General features: G+C 34.5%; 3 protein-coding genes, 1 long non-coding RNA gene, 1 other non-coding gene and 2 pseudogenes across 5 annotated transcripts; 2 read left to right on the top strand and 5 right to left on the bottom strand.

Annotated features, from left to right (window-relative positions):
- Window positions 1-233: 233 nt before the first annotated feature.
- LOC145569403 (putative acetyltransferase At3g50280) lies at window positions 234-1,670 on the bottom strand. Its single transcript, XM_081628751.1, has one exon. The coding sequence runs from the start codon at window positions 1,649-1,651 to the stop codon at window positions 266-268; it is 1,386 nt and encodes a 461-aa protein (XP_081484877.1). The 5' UTR covers window positions 1,652-1,670; the 3' UTR covers window positions 234-265.
- A 2,349-nt stretch (window positions 1,671-4,019) lies between these two features.
- Window positions 4,020-4,091, top strand: TRNAW-CCA (transfer RNA tryptophan (anticodon CCA)). The gene has a single exon. It is a non-coding gene; the product is annotated as a tRNA-Trp (tRNA).
- An 825-nt stretch (window positions 4,092-4,916) lies between these two features.
- LOC145569404 (putative CoA ligase CCL13) lies at window positions 4,917-7,571 on the top strand. Its single transcript, XM_081628752.1, has 3 exons — window positions 4,917-5,345; window positions 5,862-6,819; window positions 6,940-7,571. The coding sequence occupies exons 1-3, from the start codon at window positions 4,989-4,991 to the stop codon at window positions 7,425-7,427; spliced, it is 1,803 nt and encodes a 600-aa protein (XP_081484878.1). The 5' UTR covers window positions 4,917-4,988; the 3' UTR covers window positions 7,428-7,571.
- Window positions 7,572-7,884: 313 nt separating this feature from the next.
- On the bottom strand, window positions 7,885-9,947 carry LOC145569405 (putative acetyltransferase At3g50280; annotated as a pseudogene).
- A 525-nt stretch (window positions 9,948-10,472) lies between these two features.
- LOC145569406 (putative acetyltransferase At3g50280) lies at window positions 10,473-12,053 on the bottom strand (annotated as a pseudogene).
- A 908-nt stretch (window positions 12,054-12,961) lies between these two features.
- Window positions 12,962-15,477, bottom strand: LOC145569407 (uncharacterized). Its single transcript, XR_014096107.1, has 2 exons — window positions 14,938-15,477; window positions 12,962-13,349 (listed from the first exon to the last, which is right to left on the bottom strand). It is a non-coding gene; the product is annotated as an uncharacterized LOC145569407 (long non-coding RNA).
- Window positions 15,478-17,515: 2,038 nt separating this feature from the next.
- On the bottom strand, window positions 17,516-18,037 carry LOC145566983 (BAHD acyltransferase DCR-like). Its single transcript, XM_081626227.1, has one exon. The coding sequence runs from the start codon at window positions 18,035-18,037 to the stop codon at window positions 17,516-17,518; it is 522 nt and encodes a 173-aa protein (XP_081482353.1).
- Between the last annotated feature and the right edge of the window lie 3,517 nt (window positions 18,038-21,554).

Consider the following 21,554-nt stretch of genomic DNA (forward strand, 5'->3'; position numbering starts at 1 on the left):
CCTCACAAACTTATCAAATACGAAGTATGTCTTTGATAAGAATTGTCTTAGGTAAAGAAGTGTTACATACAAGTATGTTGATTTCTGTGCTTTGCTACATACGAAGTTTTTTGTATTTTCTTATCCTTTAAGCGGCAATGAGAAAACATTCATAAAATCCTCATCTGATTCAAGTGACAGAATTTCATAGAATAGCATAAAATCGTGAGGTAGCAACATACATTTTGATAACAAATGAAAACTACAAAATGGTTGAATAGGATACTTAAATTGTGACATAATCTATACTAGGAGAAGAGACAGCACTCATGAATTCCTCATCTGATTCAAGAGCCTTCATCGAATCCGGTGGCAAACATATTTCCAAATCCACACTTCCTCCACCCTCATATCCTTCATAAGAAGTCACCTTCCCAACAAACTTATTTGCATACCCACTTCGAAGAGCTATAGCTTTTCCGAGTCCAAATTCATTACCATACATGTCAAACCTCGGCGAACTTCCCATCATCACACTGGAACTATCGAACATCCCCATTGGGTATACATAGGGAGACTGCAACCATTTATTGACAAAATCGCGCACGACTTTGTCGCTGTGGTTTAACACGGACTGATGCAGCAACGCCGCAGCCCATCCTAAGTTGTTGTCAAGTAGTTCACCAACTGTGGTAGGTGTTGCCATTGCGCTTATGCAATTACCAAAATATTCTGGTGACAAAGGCGGGTCTAATCTGTGCCTATTATTAGTAGCTAATCTACAATTTGTGACTTGATCACGAGACAAGCCGTTTGCTCGAACAATGGTTCGCCAACACAATGCTGATAAGGCCTTAAACGATGATATCGTGCTGGCATTATTACCAATATTTTCTTCGTTGGCTTTTTGTTTGAGTCTTGCCATTGACTTGGCGGAGAAGTGAAAGATCCGCTCCCTTAATCGAGGTGCTTCGTGTCGAGTAATGAATTCATCTGGATGGACATATGGTAGGTAAAGGGTCGGACCATACCCTTTAGGAAACCAACGTTCAAGTACTGGCATACGTGACACGGGAACTAATTCTTTGTGTTTTGATCGATGTATTTCGGACCACATGTTCCAAAAAAGCCAGTACGAGGTTCCGTCTCCTAGGGCGTGGTTCATAGAGCATCCGATGAAGATCCCGTCTACGAGTTCCGTGACTTGAATTGTCAACAACGACTCGTTATGACCATCATGGTTCACAGCCCTGTCGTGGTCAAAAAATGATTGGACCACTAGAGGAACATCGGTAGGTGAAAGTATATCGGACACGGTCATATCTAACGTGGCTTGGATAAGCCTTGCTCCCGGCCCCTTGTTACAATCGACGAAGATCAGACATTGGTGTTGGTCTTCGTCGACTTGTGTAACAAGGCGGCCGGCTAAGGGATAGAAATGGACGAGGGTGAGTGAAAGGGAGTCCTTGAGACTTTCAAGGAGGTTTTGGGTTGAGTATGGTTGACCATTAAATTGGGATGGTTTGGTAAAGAGTAGACCTTTTTGGATGTAATGAACACAAAACATGGCTAAATCCATTGGGGCTAAGTAGTATGGTTTTTTGGCTTCTTCCACTTCATATTTTGGTTTGATGAAACACTCTGAAATGTGTTCAACTGTTGTTGCACTCATTTTGTGGATTTTTGGGTAATTGTGTTTGAGAAATGAGCATAGGTTTCATCGATAAGTTAAGTTGTTATATATAGAGTATGTGAGGCCAATTGTATTAGAAAAATGGAGTAAGTTGTGTTGCTAGTTTCTTGGAAATAGCTCTTTTTGGAGTATCACTAAGCAATGACGACATTTGTAGTTTTGGAGGTGATGTGGGTGCCTCAAGTGACCAAGTCAACTACACCCTCTCTTTAGTAATAAGTCTCCGTAATTAAATCCCTAAGATTTTTTTTTTTTTTTTTTTAATATACTTTCCACCTTGCCCCAAGTACTCCCATCAATTTATAATATGTGTGGAATTTGGGTAATTTTCCTGAAATATGTAATATTTAATTTTGGGTCTATTTTCGACTATCTGTGGACATATCTCACTCATTCTTGTTTGTTAATTTCATTTATCTTTCTTATGTCAATCATAACAAAGTGGTTCGGAAGCCGATTAACTTGCCTATACTATTAAGATGATTTTGGTTACTAAGTTACTAACTCAGAAGCCAATTAACTTGCCTATACTATTAAGGTTACTTTGGTTACTAGGTTACTAACCGAAACAAAATCTTGTTTATGTTATTGTCTTATAAGTTATAACTACTCACTCAAAAAAAAATAAAAAAAAATTGCAAGGAGTAGTTGATTATCAAGTCATATGTTAACTTTTTATCCCAATGTAATACTATTCGTAATTTGATTGTCCAATAAAATTCTTTCATGTGGAGTAAATGTAAAGAATCTATCTACAGACTGTTTAACAAAGTTTTTAATAATGCACAAGTGCTCATTATATAGACTATACTGGTAAGTTCTACCAACCACTCTTCTAAGTTTTAAAAGTATAAATCAAAGTTTATGACTTTGAATAAGTTCAAGTCTTCAAATTAGGCTGGCTTTTGAGCAACAATCAAAGAGATTGTGTAGATTGATTACTCACTCCGTATTATTTAGAGTCCCTGAATTCGTAGCAGCTATGGCTATGTGTTTGTTTGGTTTTGACGAGATGAAAAAAAAGTAAAACTTGGATGCAAAGATTACTTTCCAACAACCATTATCATGTACCACATATTTCATGTTTCAGGAATAAGAGAATTGTATAGTAAAAAGGTTGGTCATCAACTCATCACAAAGTACTTGTCTAAAAAAAGACTCATCGTAGGTGGAGCCGTGGAGGTGCTCACACAGTCACAGTTAGAAGTGTTAATTTGGGTGTCCGAATCGGATCGCACGAGGCAACTATCACGATCAGCGTCCATTTCGATTGTTAAGACTTAAGATACGTGGCTGCCCATTTAGGCCCACCTGCTTCCTATTCTACTATCGCAGACTACTTTCATTTTACCTACCAATAAGCTGATTGGCTTTAGAGACACATGAGATGAATCACAAATATTTGGCTAAGGTCGCGCCCAGCAAATGAACATCTACTAGAAAAAAAATGAACATTTACTAGAAAAAAAAATAAACATTTATTACTGAACATTGTATTATATAAAAATGAACATTTATAAAATAAGAGTAAAATAAAAGGACTATGAAACTGAAAAAAAAAATGTACATTTAATATTATATAACTGAACATTTCAGTTGTAAATAAAAATAAATTAACCTGTGATATTATTGTTTATTCATCAACATTTTTTTAAGTTTCAAGTTAAATACTTTTATTTGTTCAATTCTCTTGAATGGATATCATGCAATTGAGTTATATGATTTAATACCAATTAAATAAATCAACAATATGTTTTTTAATAACGAACAAAATGCTAATGTCTAACATTATTAATGCTAATGTTCATTGAACATCCTTTATTATAAAAACGAACGTTTTATACAACTGAATAAACACAAAACTTTGTATTTCGTATTAATTAAAAAATAAAATGAACATTTAAGTTTATAAGAATGAACATTATACGGCATGAAAATGAACGTTTATTTTGTAAGAATGAACTTCATACTATATGAAAATGAATATTTAATTATTGAAAAATACAAAATTATTGTAAAATAGATTCAATTAGAAAATGTTCATCTTTATTACACTAAATGTTCAATTTTGGCGGTGACCATTAACTACTGGAGATGAATTCTCCATAAGCCTGAACTACTTGGATCAAAGGCCCAAAGATAGTAGTATCAAAATTCAGCCTAGAAAATTTTACCAAGCCCATTTTTATAATCTTAATAGTCCATTTACAAGCCCATCTCTCACACATTAATCCATGATAAACTGTCAGTCTATCATACAGAGTAGATTACAAAAATAAAAAGGATTAGATATTTAGATTTGCAGAAGATAAAGTCCTAATTATAAAAGTGTCAAAGAATGTCAAAAGGATCCGTGGCGCAATGGTAGCGCGTCTGACTCCAGATCAGAAGGTTGCGTGTTCGATTCACGTCGGGTTCAAACTCCCGGTCCAATTTACGGTTCAATTTTTTTCTTTTTCTTCATTCGATACTAGCTAGCTATATAAAACTCAATCACGCGCACACTTTTATCATTGAAATTTATTTGCCACTCATATGTTCAAATACTAGATTATTTGACAAATAAAATATTTTAAATTTGTTCAGTTTCTTACATCAAAATTAAAAAAAAATCCCAAAATTAATAATACATACATCAAATATTTTTTTAAAACATATAGAACTTTATAGAAAAATTGAATGATGAGAGGGGTATTAAGGAAGATCAATTAAATTATTTAGATTGATTTTAATATATTGATACTAATAATAATAAAAAATATATAGCTAATCAAACTTTTAATTATATAAAATTAAATTTATAAAATAATGTGATTATGTATAATTTTGGAGGGAAAAAATTTAATAACAACTTGACATGTGTCTAGGATGATGTCAGCGATTGTTATTTTAGTATTAATTATAAATTATAGATTGGTAGTTATAGAAATAGACCCGTTCTTAATTCATTTTGTTAAGTATTCAAAGAAAATTAGTTGTCTTTGAAATTGAAGCCACATAATCATTATTTTATAATTATACATTTTAGCGTAATCAATTTGTCTATCACCCTACCATTTGTAGAGCTGAAAACTTATCATTCTTTAAAATTCATACGTGAAAGTCTTCTTTGAATTAATGGGGTAATAATTAATAATTAATAAAGATACTAATCAAAGCGCCCACTAATTTATATTAAGTATTCGTTACGTAATTACGTTAATCTTTTTCTTACGCATAATGTTAAAGCTTCCTTCCTATACATATTTGTCATAGTATATCATCTTCACACCATACCAAAGGTTTGAACAATCGAGCCACTTCAAATTATACGATAATGATTCTAAACTTCACATGTTATAATAAGCGTGAGTTTGTGGGTGTAAGCGCCCCTCTAGTATTCTTAACTCCACCACCAAAATCACGAATACGAGTTTCTTTAGACTCGATTGGTGGAGATGGTGGGGAAGGGGGAGATTCGTCATGGAGAAAGGTGGATGGTTTAGTAAGGTGTCCGGCTAACCACACTCCTTTGACCCCAATCACCTTCATTAAACGCGCTGCCAAGGTGTTTCCCTATGATACTTCCGTTGTCTATGGTGGTTCTAGCTACACTTGGAGTGAGACTTATCGGCGCTGTCTCAAACTTGCTTCTGCTCTCACCACTCACCTTCGTATTTCTCCTGGCCAGCTCGTATGGAAAATTTTACTTAAATTTTGGTATTTAATGATTTTATTTTCCTAAAATGGATATGGTGCAATATTTGTGAAATTTCTGTAAAAGGCAAATGATGCAATATTAAAACAAACGGAGAAAATAGGTATTTAAATTATATAAGATGCAATAACGAACCCTTGTTACATAGGGCAGTAGAATAAATAACACTTATCAAAATATGGCATATGAACTTGGACTAAACACTCCTAGCTGTGTAATAAGATAGCTTGATTGTGACAATTTGGGAATCAAATAAATTTACACGTAGAAGTTTACATGAATTGGTCCAAACATGTACGTATGTGGTATATTGTTTATTTCTTTCATCACTTTCTTGAAACTCTTATCTGTTGACTAACAAGATTAGTCACTACTAGAGTTTTTGACTTTTAGTTAAGCATACTAAAAAATGTGACTTTCATAACCATTCAGGTGTCTAACTGTTAAGCAATTAAAGTGACTCGTTATCTTTTCCATTTTGTGATCGTGCAGGTTGCAACATTATCCCCGAATGTGCCTGCTATTTATGAGCTACATTTTGCAGCACCAATGGCCGGAGCCATTCTATGTGCTCTTAACTCGCGCCTTGATTCATCCATGATCTCCACCCTCCTTGATCATTCCCAAGCTAAGGCCTTATTTGTAGACTATCAATTACTTAACATTGCTTCAAAAGCTCTCCATCTATTGTCAAAATCCGGGGCAGAATTACCATCAATTGTCCTCATCAAAGGCCCTAATGATTTTGAAGAACATGAGAATGTTCGATATGATTATGAATATGAGAATCTCCTATCCAAAGGGGACGATCAATTTAAACCTCGAATGCCAATCGATGAATTAGAACCTATTAGCGTCAACTACACCTCAGGCACCACATCCCGTCCCAAAGGAGTTGTTTACAATCACCGAGGGGCTTACATAAACGCCATCTCCACATTTTTGGTTCATGAAATGGGTCCAAGGCCGACATTCCTTTGGGCCGTCCCTATGTTCCATTGCAACGGATGGTGTCTTTCGTGGGGTGTGGCGGCCCAAGGGGGAACGAACATATGCCTTCGAAAGGTCACCCCTAAGGCCATATTTGATAACATTGTCCTCCACAATATCACTCACATTGGTGGAGCTCCTACCGTTTTGAACATGATTGTAAACTCCTCTGTCGATGACCAAAGAACACTTCCAAACAAGGTAAGGGTGCTCACGGGAGGATCACCCCCGCCACCTCAAATACTAATCAAGATGGAAGAATTAGGCTTCGAAGTTATTCACATGTATGGTCTGACGGAGACTTATGGCCCGGGCACATACTGCGCTTGGAATCCCGAGTGGGACTTTCTTGATCCTATCGAGAAATCGAGGATTAAAGCAAGACAAGGTGTACAACATCTTGGGCTAGAAGATGTTGACGTTAGAGATCCTATCACTATGGAAAGTGTTCCAGCTGATGGTAATATTGCTAAATATAAACAACCTTTTTTTGTGTGTTACGTATGTGCAATGCATGCAACATTTTTACGTGTGATACCTTTATTAGAGGCAAAAATCTAACTATATTTTGCATAAATAGGTAAAACAATGGGGGAGATAATGTTTAGAGGAAATACTGTAATGAGTGGATACTTGAGGGACTTGAAAGCAACAGAGGAAGCTCTTAAAGGAGGATGGTTTCGTTCTGGTGACATTGCTGTAAAACACCGCGACAACTACATAGAAATCAAGGACCGTTTAAAGGATATTATCATTTCCGGTGGAGAGAATATTAGTACGATTGAAGTTGAGACGGTACTATATAGTCACCCTGCTATACTTGAGGCAGCTGTCGTGGCAAGGCCCGATAATCACTGGGGTGAGACACCTTGCGCGTTTATCAAGTTGAAGGATGGCTACGAGATTAACGAGGGAGAGATCATTGAGTTTTGCCGTTATAATTTGCCTCGTTTCATGGCTCCTAAGACCGTCATTTTTGATGAAATTCCGAAGACATCGACTGGAAAATTCCAGAAGGTTATTCTTAGACAAAGGGCCAAGGCTATGGGTTCATTGGGAATCCAATAAGCTGTGTTTTTGATGAATTTCAAACATGCTATGAGATGTTTTAGTACTCTGTACAATAATTTTTCTTCTAGTTATGTTATTGAATACAGAGGGAGTAATAAATTTTTAATTTTTTTGTAACGTGTATGTATATGAATATATGTTAATAAGGTCCTACGTAAATGTGTTATGTGTACTTGAATAATAAGATAGTACCTTTCCTCGAAAATTAATCAATGGCATTAACACAGCATAGTCATCAATGATTATATTTATAAAAAAGAAGACTTATAAAACATAGTCTAATAAAAATACAAAATATTTGTAGAATGATTTATTTTCCTTAATCAGATTGAAATTATACATTTAATTTATTTCAAATTAAGATTTTAGATGGTGTTTTAGGCGTTTAGAACTTTAGATGGTACAATTTAGAAGGTAGGTATTGTTATTTATGTAATATTAATGCAACATTAGATAAGTAATGCAATTATACATTCATTTTAATGTGTTATTGACCAATTACAATGAAATTTGTGTTAAAGATTTTAACTTTGCTAATTGTAAAAAACCAAATTACTAATTGTAAACCAAGAAAGATAATAGTCAAGAACTCAAGCCATGTACAACCCCAAAAAGGCTCATGGCATTTCAACAATAATTGTAAACCAAATTACTAATTTGAAAATTAATTTGACAACAATTAAATAAAATTTTAATATGATGAACGTAGTACACCATCACTCCGGCAATGATACAAAGGCCATGAATTCTTCATCTAATTCGAGAGCATTCATCGAATCAGGTGGCAAGCATATTTCGAGATCCACAGCTCTGCCTCCTTCATGTCCCGGGTAAGCATATATCACCCCCATAGCTTTGTTTGCATACCCACTACGAATTGCTACCGCCTTCCCTAGCCCAAACTCATTGCCATACATGTCAAACCTTGGCGATTGTTCGATTATTACCTTGTTATAGTCATATAGCTCTGCATGATGTAAACAAAAAGGAGATTGCAACCATTCATTGATTGAATCACGCACAAATTTGTCATTGAGACTTGCTACCGAGTGGTGTAACAATGATGCCACCCACCCTAGATTATTTTCAAGTAAATCACTAGTTGTAGTTTTTGTAGTGATCTCTTTAATAGAGTTGCCAAAATAGAATTCGGGTAAAGGTGGATATAACCTATGCCTAGTGTTGGCAATTATATAACTATAGATGACTTGATCATGAGGTAGTCGATTTGCTCTAATAATCGACCTCCAAACAAGTGCACACAAGGCCTGAAAGGAAGAGATTTTGTTGTTATTACTTTCCTTATTTGCTATGGCTTTTAACCTTGCTACAGACTCGGATGAGAAATGAAAGATTCGATCTCTAAGCTGAGAAGGTTCAAATTTTCTTATGAATTCATCGCGGTGGGTAAAGGGAAGGGGAATATAATAGGGGGATCACATCCGTTGGGAAACCAACGTCTGTGGATTGGTAGACAATGTGACTCATAAATTTGATTATTTTGGTTGTTATTAGCTCTATGTATTTCGGACCATTTGTTCCAAAAGTGCCAATATGAAGTTCCATCAGTAATACAATGATTTATGGAACATGCAATAAACACCCCATCTAGGAGCTCAGTAACTTGAACTGACAACAAAGGTTTTGTGTGACTGTCATAGTTCAGAGCCTCCTCATTGAGGTTAAAAAATGACTGAACAACCAAAGGTACGTCCTCTGGGGAGAGAATGTCAGAAACGGTCATACCTAAAGCCGCGTGGATTAATCTAGCCCCAGGACCCTTGTTGCAATCCACATAGACTCGACATTCATGCTTGTCTTCATCTACCTCCGAGACAAGTTGACCCGCCAGTGGGTAGAAATGAACCAGGGTGAGGGAAAGAGACTCCTTAAGTCCATCAAGGAACGAAAGGATCGAAAACTCTTGATCGTTTAGATGGGAAGGTTTGGTGAACATAAGACCGACTTGGATCTGATGGAAAGAAAGCATGATTAAATCTGTGGGAGCAAGATGACACGGCTCGTGTTTTGATTCTTCAACAACATATTTTGGCTTCACAAAGAATTCAGAGATGTGATTAACGGTAGAAGAATTCATCTTCAAGTTTTTATTTTTTTTTGGTGAGTTCTAGTTTTAGTTTTCATTAATATGTACGTAGCTTAATTAGGTGAACAATGGGTTGATGTGGGAGTATATATGGATGATTCTTCACATGTGTACTGTCTAGCTTGAAAAGGATTTTCTTAACCATCTTATACATAATTAGCTTGGTAATTTTTAAATTAGGTCTCTATTTTTTATTTAGCAAGTAATGTCAACTTGATTAAAAACAAATAATCTAAGTGTTGGAATAATTTGATGATGACTATAATTCTCTTTTCTTTTATCAAATAATTCTAGGTTTACACACCCTTTGATTAATAGAGAAATAAATAAATGTTGGTTTATCCGTATAAATGATACTAGAATATGCATTGTGTAATTACAAATAGAGAAATAAATGTATGTTTATTTATCCATAAAATGATACTAGAATATGCATTGTGTTACTGCGAATAGAGAAAAAAAAAAAGGTATGTAGGTTTACCCGTTTAAACGATACTAGAATATGCATTGTGTTACAAATTGTAGTCATATACAAAAACAACGAAGACAAAACAAAGTACTCCATATAATATATCAAATGACAAATGTGTATAAATTTAGCCATTGATATGGTAAAATATATAACTGGAAATTTCTGCAGACATTTTCATAGTAAATTTTGCTAGTCATCATAAAAGTCCAAAAAAATACATCTCAAAAAGTACCACAGAATTGGTGATTGGCTATTGCGGATTGCTCAACACATACTACTGATAAGTTGATAAAAAGATAATAGTATATGTGGCTTGTAATTATTCATCAAATATCTAGAATATTCATACAACACCTAAGATAATATAGGATAGGAACAAAATAATCTTCATAGTAGATATACCATAAACATGTGAGAGATGATTATATACATTCGGGTGCATATGCGGTGCGCCCATCGGCCCATGAACATTTTGTTCTCATTTTGATCATTATTTTTCATTTAATTATGAAATAAATAGCTTATTAAAAAAAATCAAATGAAAAGTGAAAACTAACGTTTTGTTAGTTGGATGTACGGCACACTGCACCGAGGTATGTATAAAATATTTCACTAAAAAATATATTAACATGAATAATCCAAATGTACTATTTCCGAATATCAATCAATATGATTATATGTCTTATCTCTAACACATATAAATATTTTCAAAGGCCATGAACTCTTGGTCTGATTCGAGGGCATTCATCGAATCAGGTGGCAAACATATCTCAAGATCCACAGCTCCACCCCCTTCGTGTCCCGGACAAGCATAAACTACTCCAATAGCTTTGTTTGCATACCCACTACGAACTGCTACTGCTTTCCCTAGACCAAATTCGTTGCCATACATGTCAAATCTAGGCGATCTCTCTATCGTTGTCGTGTTATAGTTGTACAACTTTGCATGATGTAAACAATAAGGAGATTGCAACCACTCATTGATTGAGTCACGCACAAGTTTGTCATTTAGATTTGCCACCCCGTGGTGTAGCAATGATGCCGCCCACCCTAAATTGTTTTCGAGTAATTCACCTGCCGTAGTACTCGTACTAATCGATTTAATAGAGTTTCCGAAATAGTATTCAGGTAAAGGCGGATCTAGCCTATGCCTAGTATTGGCAAGTAAGCTGTTATGAATAACTTGATCATGAGGTAGTTGGTTTGCTCGAACCATTGACCTCCAAACAAGTGCACACAAGGCCTGAAAGGAAGAGATTTTGTTGTTATTACTTTCATTAATGGCTTTGGCTTTAAGTGTTGCTATTGACTTGGACGAGAAATGAAAAAATCGATCTCTAAGTTGAGGAGCTTCGAATTTTCTTATGAATTCATCACGGTGGGTAAAGGGGAGGGCAATAGGTGGACTGTATCCGTTGGGAAACCAACGGTTATGGATTATTTGATTATTATTGTCGTTTACTCTGTGTATCTCGGACCATTTGTTCCAAAAATGCCAATAAGAAGTTCCATCAGTAATTCAATGATTTATAGAACACGAAATAAACACCCCGTCTAGGAGCTCTGTGACTTGTACCGATAACAAAGGTTTTGTATGACCATCGTAGTTCAGAGCCTCCTCATTAAGGTTAAATAATGATTGAACTACCAATGGTATGTCCTTTGGGGAGAGAATGTCAGAAACGGTCATACCTAAAGCCGCGTGGATGAATCTAGCCCCAGGGCCCTTGTTGCAATCCACATAGATTCGACATTCATGCTTGTCTTCATCTACTTCCGAGACAAGTTGACCCGCTAGAGGGTAAAAATGAACCAGGGTGAGAGAAAGAGACTCCTTAAGTCCATCAAGGAACGAAAGGATTGAAAACTCTCGATGGTCATCTAGATGGGTTGGTTTAATGAACATGAGACCGATTTGGATGTGATGGAAAGAAAGCAAGGATAAATCCTTAGGAGCCAGATGATATGGTTGTTTTGATTCTTCAACCTCATATTTTGGCTTTACAAAGCATTAGGAAATGTGCTTCATGTTAGAAGAATACATCTTTCAATTTTTGGTCTGTTTGACTTGTAGCAGATTAATTTTTCATATGCATTGATCTTGAAATAATAGAACTTATAGCCACCTTAGCCGCCATGAAGTATAGCGTGCCAATTTTACAGGGGAAAAAAAACATTAAAGTTTGTATTTTACTTAAAATTAGCATATGAATTGCTAGTTGTCACCTTAATATGCTCTTTTGACTCTAAATTATTTATTCCCACATGTACCAAACGTAAAATTGTTAAAAGTTAGTTCTTGTGTGCAAAGGAATATTGTCCCGCCCAAATTAATTGCTTACAATGGCTACCAAAATATTGTTATTGAATAACGCTTCAACATTATTACATTAATATAATACTATCTCTGTTTCTTATTAGGTGCAATAAAAGGGTACACTACTAAAAATTAAGGTTTTTGCGACCGCCTCTAACAGTCGCAGAAAATAGGAAAAACGGTCGCAATTTATAATTGCGACCGTCAACTGTCGTAAAGGGGTGGTCGTTATTTACTTGGTTGCAAAAATAAATTATTACCACTACTACATTTTTGACCTATTGCAACCCTCAAATCCGTTGCATTAGATATCAAAATCTGTGGCATTAGGCCTAATGCGACGGCCATGTACCGTGGCATCTGCTGGCGTTGCAATAGGTCTAATGCAACGGCATATGACACCTAATGCCACGGCATCAATGATCCGTTGCGTTAGATAAACACCTGATGCAACGGCAACATTATTTGCCGTGTCATTAGCTATAATACCTAATGCCACGGTTTCTTATACCTAATGCCACGGTTTCTTATACCTAATGTCACGGTTCCCTATACCCTAATTTTTATTATTATTATTATTATTATTATTATTATTATTATTATTATTATTATTATTACACATATAATAATAAGAATTTTCCAAAAACAAATCAGAATTTATTAATATAAATAAAAAGTTTGTACATTGTTATCTATAAGAAAAATTACAAATTTACATTATCACTAGATAACTAAGAAAGAAAACAATTATAAAGTTAAAACTAAATCATTTTGTCCCCGAAACCATTTGTTCAGCAATGTTATGGACTACATTATCATTTATTTCTTTCTCTAGCTTCTCCAAATTCTCAAGTACACCAATTCGGGAAGCACCTTCTTTAGCTTAGGTATCCACCTCTTTTACTAGTACTTGATCCTGCTTGAGATCTTTGCAACTCGGTGTTCAAAGTTTCCTCAATGGAGTCCAACTCCTATCATAGCAATCGTTGATGTGCTCATGCAATTGTTTACACCTACATCATCCTAAATATAGGTCAGTTCATTCTTATCGTCGAAAACTAATTAGCTCATGAATACTAATTGCAAGCTAAACCGATAAAAAAAATAGTCAAAAATCAGTGTAGTCAATTCTCTACAACCTGCATATATCAAATAAAACCCAAAAAACCTTATAAAAACACAATCCAATTTAAAGAATTCAGAACAAAAAAGAAGATAAACATCCAACATTCCTCTTTTCTCATATATAATTCAATCAGAAAAAGTAACGTAAAAAGTACCCGGAGGATATAGTGGCTACAACAAACAATAAAGTCCAGATCAAAAACCTTTCATGTGCCTCACACCCTACAATTACATGTGCAAATGTAAAAATAAGTAACTTTATGCATTTTCACTATTCTCTAAGAACTACTCTGCAGTCTGTGGCACTCTGCATGAGAGGCGTGCAATACATAGGGACATTGTTCAAAAGCTCATAACATAAAAGTAAGCAGTTGTATCAAGGTTAATGAAAATAAACTCTTAGTAGTCCAAAAGTTTATCCATGTACAAGAATTCTTCACTACCATAGAGTATGAGAAAAGAATATAAGAGAATGTCAAATTTAAACAAAAAGGAAAGAATTAAAGTGTACAATTAAACATGCATGTAGTATTTACAAGATATTGCACTCAAAACTAATGACAAGGAATAAGTCCATCTTCAATCTTCAATAACTCAATATATAAACAGATATGACGCATACTTATACCTACAATCGACACCAAATAAGGCCATGAACAATAATGAAACAACAGGGCAGCAACAACTTAACGGCATACATAGGAAGAAAAAAACTAGGAAATTGAAGGTCGTAAAAACTTTTTTACCAATCAATCATTACTTTTTAATCAAAATTATACAAACGAAATTTTCTATAATGTAATAATCATATAATTGCCTTCGTAAATAAAAAAAAAATATACGTTAATGAAAGACCTCAAATTGTACTCCATATTGTATTAAAGAGTCAAAATCAAATTGATATATACAGAAGTAGCCAAATATTGATATTATTGGAATGTTAAAGATAATAAGATGGATAAATTAAAGAAACCCAATTGAGGGAAATTTCGATATGCTTTCGCATAGTTCAAACTATTAATTCAATCATATAGCTCATGATAACAAGGACCAAGCACTAAATGATTACAATGACCAATCACTAATATAGCCAGCCGAAACAAAACCAAAACAAGAGACCCATGGAGCAATAACAATAATGGAGTACATAATTCATATTAGTGATTTGATGTTTATTGGCCAAGGTCAATGAAGGTGACCAAATTTGCTAAAAATCAAAGAAAGTTAACACAATTTTAATAAATCTCTGATCACTTTTGCACATTGTCAAATCAGAACACAAAAACCCCATAATAAAAAATATTAATATGCTCTATATATATATTGAGAGATAAATTGTGCATCGCCATTATCAATCCAAACAACCACATTATATAAAAATCAACAATCAACTGAACCCCAGAGCACATAAATCACCCATAATTAAAATGCAAAATAAATAGTCAAATACAACAAAATTCAAAGAGAAATGAGAAATGATGACTACCTTCTTAACAGAAGATAACAAAGTAAAAGGGTCACTAAGATCCCAATTACGAAGCGCCTGACTAGGGTCTTCTTAATAAGAAGTAGGAAACCCAGCCAACATCAAATTGCTAACAATCTGGACAGATCAAAAATCGATCTGGGCTGATGGAGGAATATACCAATAATCTTTATTACTCAGATCCGCTTCCTCTGCCTCCGCCTTCTCCGCCGCCCCTTCTCTCTCTAAAGTCTAAACATTCTGGTATTTTACGGGTTTTTGGAGAATTTCTGGGCAATAAAAATTTTATACAAAAAACCCAGAAATTGAAAATCAAGTTCAAGAAGAGAAAAGGATCGGCCATGGATTCAGAGAGAGAAAATGATTTTCAGAGATAAAAATATGGCTACTTTCCCATGGATTCGAAGAGAGAAAATGATTTTCTCAACAAAAAAAAAATGAACCGTGAAAGTAAAAAATGCGGCGACGGGATCTGATCTAATTGACGCAACTCAAACCTAAAAATACTTGGAAAACGATAAAGGAGCTGAGGGAATTTAAAACTTAGGCCCATTATCAATTTACCCAATATAATATCTCACCCGTTGCAATAGCCTTTTCAAGTCGTTGTATTAGCACCTATATTGTAACGGCTTCATCAAGCCGTGGCATTAGCCACACCATTTTATATATAGAGTATAATCTGTGGCATTAGGCTCATCTAATGCCACGGTAATATAAGGATCGTTGCATTAGCTATTTTTTAACCGTCGCAATATATCAAAAATGTAGTAGTACGACTGTGTGACGGTCGCATATTTATTGCGACCGTTTTTATTATTTTCAACGACCGCAAGGGAAACGATTGCAAATATTAATAATTGCGACCGGTAAAAGAAGCGGTCGCAATTTTTGAAATTAACGACCGCTTTTGGCCGTCGCTAAAAGTTTAAAAAAAAAAACAAAAAGAAAAGAAAATACCTACCCACCCACCCCTGCTATTCACAACCACACCCCCTACCGCTTCTCACACCTAAGCCAACTTCTAGACTTCCTGTACTTCACAACCTACCCCACCACCACTGCCCACCCTAAAACACCACTATCCACCACCCTCGCCAGCTTTAACCACCTTTACCCACCACCACCTCCACCCTTCTTTAACCCCAAAAAAACATTTAAATTTATCAAAAAAATAAACCCACAAAAAAAACAAACAAAAATTACCGAGAGTTTCGAACAAAAATTACATAAGTCAAACCAGAAATTGAACAAAAATCACACAAATTTCGAACCAATACGAATAAAATCAACAAAAACCAAGGAATACAAAATCAACGAAAACCCTCAAAGAATATTAACAAGTAAATTCAAAAACAAAATTAACACCACCACCTTAACCCATCCTAAAATATCGAATAAAACTAACGAAAACTCAAAATCAAAATCATACCCAAAATAAACGAAATTCGAACAATTTAAAAACTTAAACAAATTTTGAACAAAAACGAATTAAAACAACAAAAACGAAAATAAATACAAACAAACAAAATTTTCAGAAAAAAAAAAAATACCTTTCCTAATACTTCTTCCTCTTTGGGGTTATATGATCAAATTCGACCACGAAAACTCCAGATCTGGAATTTTTATGGTCGAATTTGACCATGAACACCAAATTCATTTGTTTCTCAAACCCTTATACCAAAATTCGAAAAGTTACAGAGGGAGGTGAAGAGGCGTGAGAAAAGAGAAGAGAATAAGGTTACAAATCAAAAATTCCTCCAATTTGTTACAGATCTGAAATCATAGAGGCATTTTTCTTGATTTTTTGTGTGGAAAATGCAAGTTTAATAGTTGAATTTGATTAAGAGAAAGGAAAGAGAAAAAGAGTGAGAAGAGAGAGAAGTGGAGGGGAGTGAGAAGAGAGAGAAAGAAAAGTCTTGATGATGAGCGGCGTTCAGTATTATTTAGGGTTAGGGAGCTAACCTTTTATATCCTTTTTTTTAAAAAAAAAAAAATTAACCGTATTGCGACGGTTAAAAGCCGTCGCAAAATTGCAACCGGTCAATAATCGGTCGCAATTTGCAAAATTTGCGACTGCCAAAGGCGGTCGTAATAGAATTTTTTAATTTTAATTTTTTTTGGCCAAGTTTTTTATTAAAAATAAATATTTAAATACCTTTGCGACCGTTCTTTAGCATGAAAACGGTCACAAATCTACGACCGCCTTTAAAACGGTCGCAAATTTGTCACCGCGTACAAATCGGTCGCAAATTTCATATTTTGCGACCGTTTTCTTGACGGTCGTAGATATACGGTCGTAATTTCACCGAATTTTAATAGTGGTATTATTTGTGAGATATAAAATATTTCGTACATACTTTGTATATCTCAACAAGTATGTATGACAAAGACGTTAAGGTAGATAAACTCACAATATTATTCAAATAACTGGACAACTCTTTTAAATAATACAATGAAGTGAAACATTAAAAAAAATAACAACAGAAGAAATTAAAGAGCAATGGATACTTTGGCCTGTTTAGTCTTCGGTAGCTTAACGCATTATTCTGTATTTGAAGACCTTAATCCATCCTTACTATGGCAATGAGACAAAGGACATGAACTCCTTATCCGATTCGAGAGCATCCATCGAATCAGGTGACAAACATAGCTCTACATCAACACTTGCTCCTCCTTCACTTCCGGGGCAAGCAAACACTAACCCAACACCCTTGTTTCCATGTCCAGTACGAAAAGCTATTGCTTTCCCTAACCCGAACTCGTTACCATACATATCGAATCTAGGTGAATTTCCTACTCCTACACTGTTACGGTTAAGAATATCCGCATTACATATTATACTTGGAGACTTTAACCATACATTATAAAAATTGCGCACATCTTTATCATTGAAATTTACCACGGACTGATGCAACAATGAGGCTGCATATCCCAAATTATTTTCTAGTAGTTCACCTGCTGTAGTACTAGATGTGAGAAACTGACAAAAATTGCCAAAATAATACTCTGGTAAAGGAGGATCTAATCTTCTTCTATTGTTGGCAGCTAAGTGATTATACGTAACTTGATCATGAGGTACGCGATTTGCTCTAACCATTGACCTCCAAACAAGAGCACACAAGGACTGATAGGAAGATATATTTTTAGCATAACCTTGCTCGTTTGCTACGGCTTTTAACCTTGCTATAGACTCAGATGAGAATTGAAAGATCCGATCTCTAATTTGTGGCGGCTCAAATTTTCTAACATATTCATTAGGGTGAGTAAAGGGAATTGGGAAAAAGGGCCGGGAACACGCCCATCAGGATACCAACGGGTGTAGACTGGTAGATCTAACTCACATATTGTATCCTTACCATTTCCTCTATGTATCTTAGACCATACGTTCCAAAAGTGCCAATATGAAGTTCCATCTATAATACTATGGTTAACCGTACAAGCTATAAAAATACCGTCTAATAGCTCAGTGACCTGAACTGACAATAAAGGTTTTGAATGACCGTCGTAGTTCACCAACTTCTCATTAAGGTCAAAAAGTGATTGAACTACCAAAGGAACATCTTTTGGTGAGAGAATATCGGAAATGGTCATATCTAAATCGGCATGAATGAATCTAGCCCCTTGACCTTTGTTACAATCTACATGCACTACGCTTTCATGCTTGTCTTCGTCTACCTCGGTGACAAGCTGACCTGCTAGTGGATGGAAATGATCGAGGGTAAGAGAGAGAGATTTCTTTAGACTATCTAAGAACGATTGGATCGAAAAATCTTGATTTTTTGTACGTGATGGTTTGTTGAATAGGAGACCAAAATGTATGTATTGGAAAGAGAGCAACGCAAGATCATGAGGTGCTAAGTGATAGATTTGCTTTGACACATCAATCTTGTGCTTTGGCTTAATGAAATATTCGGAAACACGGTTAACCACAGGAAAATTAAGATTTTGTTTTTCTTTAGAGCACATATGATCACTATAGTAGGCCTTAGGTGTATATATGTACGTAGCAGTTGTCGCGCTTCTAAGATGAGTAATTCCTTTCGACCATCCATGAATGGATGCAAATTTGCAGCGATGATACCACAACATAATGTAGGCACTGAATGAGAAATTTAATTTGAAGGGTTAGTTAAAAATATAAGATTCAAGCATATCAATCGTAAACAATACTTCTAAGTAAATAAGAATGAAAAACAGACCTTATTAGAAGCTTAGACGCATGCACAAATTTTTCGGCAATTGCAATGGTGAGCAGTGATGACTACTACACCAATACTAAAAACACAAGCTTCGGAAGAGCAACAAACTAGAAGAAAAAGAGAGGTTTAATCAAGTTTGGTTACAAATCTAGATTTTTTATTGGAAAAATTGATGATGTATTTCTATTAACTAATAAAGGCCTTTAAATAGGCGTATTATGCAATAAAGCTAGAGTAAGTTATGAAACTGTATATGCTAATACAAGCAAAGGGATAAGTTAATTAATAAGTATGACTAAGCTATTAATAAACTATTAACAGGGGGGTTATATGTATAAACTACTTTAGCTAAACGTGACCAACGTGTATAATAATACAAATGTGTTAGAGTGTTGACTATATTGGGATTAAATATATTCACTCCGGGTACATGCATAAAGTAGATATCAACTGTTTTGGTGGGTTAAATTAAGAGAAATAAAATACCAGTTTATCTTTGAGATTGAACAATTTCTGTTTATTATATACGAAGTATTATTTTTGTAAATAAATTAATAACTTTTTTCTTAAAAGCAGGTATTATGTTCAATGGAGTACGAAGTACTTGTGAAGCTGGACACATGTAAAAAACTAAAAATGCCACGCGGCTCTTCATGCATAATGATCACCGCCCTTGTAGGTTATTTGTAAATTGTACATCCGAAAAAAATAATTCTAAGATATCAATTATTATTATTATTATTATTATTATTATTATTATTATTATTATTATTATTATTATTATTATGCATGCTTCTTGCTTATTTTACTATACCATTACCGACGCAAATAAAGAATCGTTTTATTTGTGATTTGGGATTAATAATCATTGTCTTTGTTCTGGTGCACAATTATTGATTTGTTTATTTCGTAGAGGTTAATGAGACAAATGAGTAGTCTCTACGAACCAGCAAGGAAAGGAGGGAACCCAATATAGGGTGATATGTGATTTCTGATTCGTGAAACACGTTAACATTCCTGACAGCGGAGGGTAATTGGAGGTAGGGATTTCATTATTCTCCCTTCTGTTTTTTAGTATTTAGCTCGCAAATAGTGAATAAATAAAAAACGTGAAGTTGAGATTTGATCATTCAGGGTCCTTACTTTTCCCAATCATTTGCGCTTGTGCCGAGTTGGGCCTTTTCGAGTTTTTGTTACATGATTTTCCATATCTAAATAAGTGTATTACTTGCACTGTTGCACATACTTATGCACGGTACGGTTTGACATTTATATCTTTATTTTTTTTTATTTCATTAGTTTAACTTATAAAAAGTTAATATTATAAATAATATATATTATGATTAATCTAATAGTGTTTTAAAAAATAGCATGTGATTTTTTTATACGTAGTAGATTAGTTAAAAGGAATTATGACAAATTTAATATTCCCTTCGATCCTGAAAATTTGACTCACTTTGTATTTGCATGGTCTCCAATGAATATATTTGACCATTAATAACTTCAATTATATACAAGTAAAAAATTTTAAAAAGTTGATATTTCAAAATTTATCATAAGAGAAACCTAATAAAAACAAGTTTGTTAATTTAATTTGATTGAATAAATCATAAAATGTGGACAAAATTATTTTATTTTGACCACATAAATAGTAAATGATGAGTCGAATTTTCATAAACAGAAAGAGTATTTAAGTAGTACAAAAGTCATGTTACGTGAAAATTCTATAGTTACGAGGATCCATTGCCCCTTATTCTACTTTTTTGTGGTTACGGAGGGTCCCCAATGACCCCAATTGACTAATTATACCATCAAGGCCAACAGAAGACAAGTAAGATAACATCTCTCCCACTCCAAATTTCAGCTTGTACTTTTGTTGTTATTCCACTCCACGTTGGTATTGACTAGGATTTTAGTTAGTCAGTTTTATTTCATTTGACTAAAGTTTCTCCTTTCTCTACGTCATTCGTTTTACCATAGCGAATATATTACTCCCTCCTTTCCTGAAAGAACGACCTATTTGGATGGATTTCGTGGGTATTAAGAAACTTAATTTGCAAGTATAAATGTACGGAAAAACACAACTCAGCAATAATTTGCAATTAATATCTAGAGAGAGAAAATCCTAGATGTAAGTTTTTATCTTTATCCTATGCCTAATAAACATGATATAATAATGCACTAATCCATGTGATGCTTTATTAGCCAATAAGATTAAAGTATTGTTTTACAACAACCAATATAATTAAAATACACAAGATTGTCAAGCTGACACTTTTAAAAGGAAGGGAAATGAATAGATATTGGAAAAACAAATGGGTCAATCTTTTTGGGACTAAAATTAGGCCAAATGGGTCGTTCTTTCAGGGACGGAGGGAGTATGAAAGATGAAGACCAAAATTTTCATTTAATTTT

The sequence above is a fragment of the Chenopodium album genome, chromosome 11 (genome assembly GCF_948465745.1).
Source record: "Chenopodium album chromosome 11, dcCheAlbu1.1, whole genome shotgun sequence".
In the NCBI taxonomy this organism is placed as follows: domain Eukaryota; kingdom Viridiplantae; phylum Streptophyta; class Magnoliopsida; order Caryophyllales; family Amaranthaceae; genus Chenopodium; species Chenopodium album.

Bases quoted from the DNA above. Each gene is read 5' to 3' on its own strand.
- LOC145569403 (XM_081628751.1), bottom strand. From the start codon at position 1,651: ATGAGTGCAACAACAGTTGAACACATTTCAGAGTGTTTCATCAAACCA.
- LOC145569404 (XM_081628752.1), top strand. From the start codon at position 4,989: ATGATTCTAAACTTCACATGTTATAATAAGCGTGAGTTTGTGGGTGTA. The intron at 5,346-5,861 runs GTATGGAAAATT...GTGATCGTGCAG, and splicing joins GTATTTCTCCTGGCCAGCTC to GTTGCAACATTATCCCCGAA. The intron at 6,820-6,939 runs GTAATATTGCTA...TTGCATAAATAG, and splicing joins GGAAAGTGTTCCAGCTGATG to GTAAAACAATGGGGGAGATA.
- LOC145566983 (XM_081626227.1), bottom strand. From the start codon at position 18,037: ATGGTTAGAGCAAATCGCGTACCTCATGATCAAGTTACGTATAATCAC.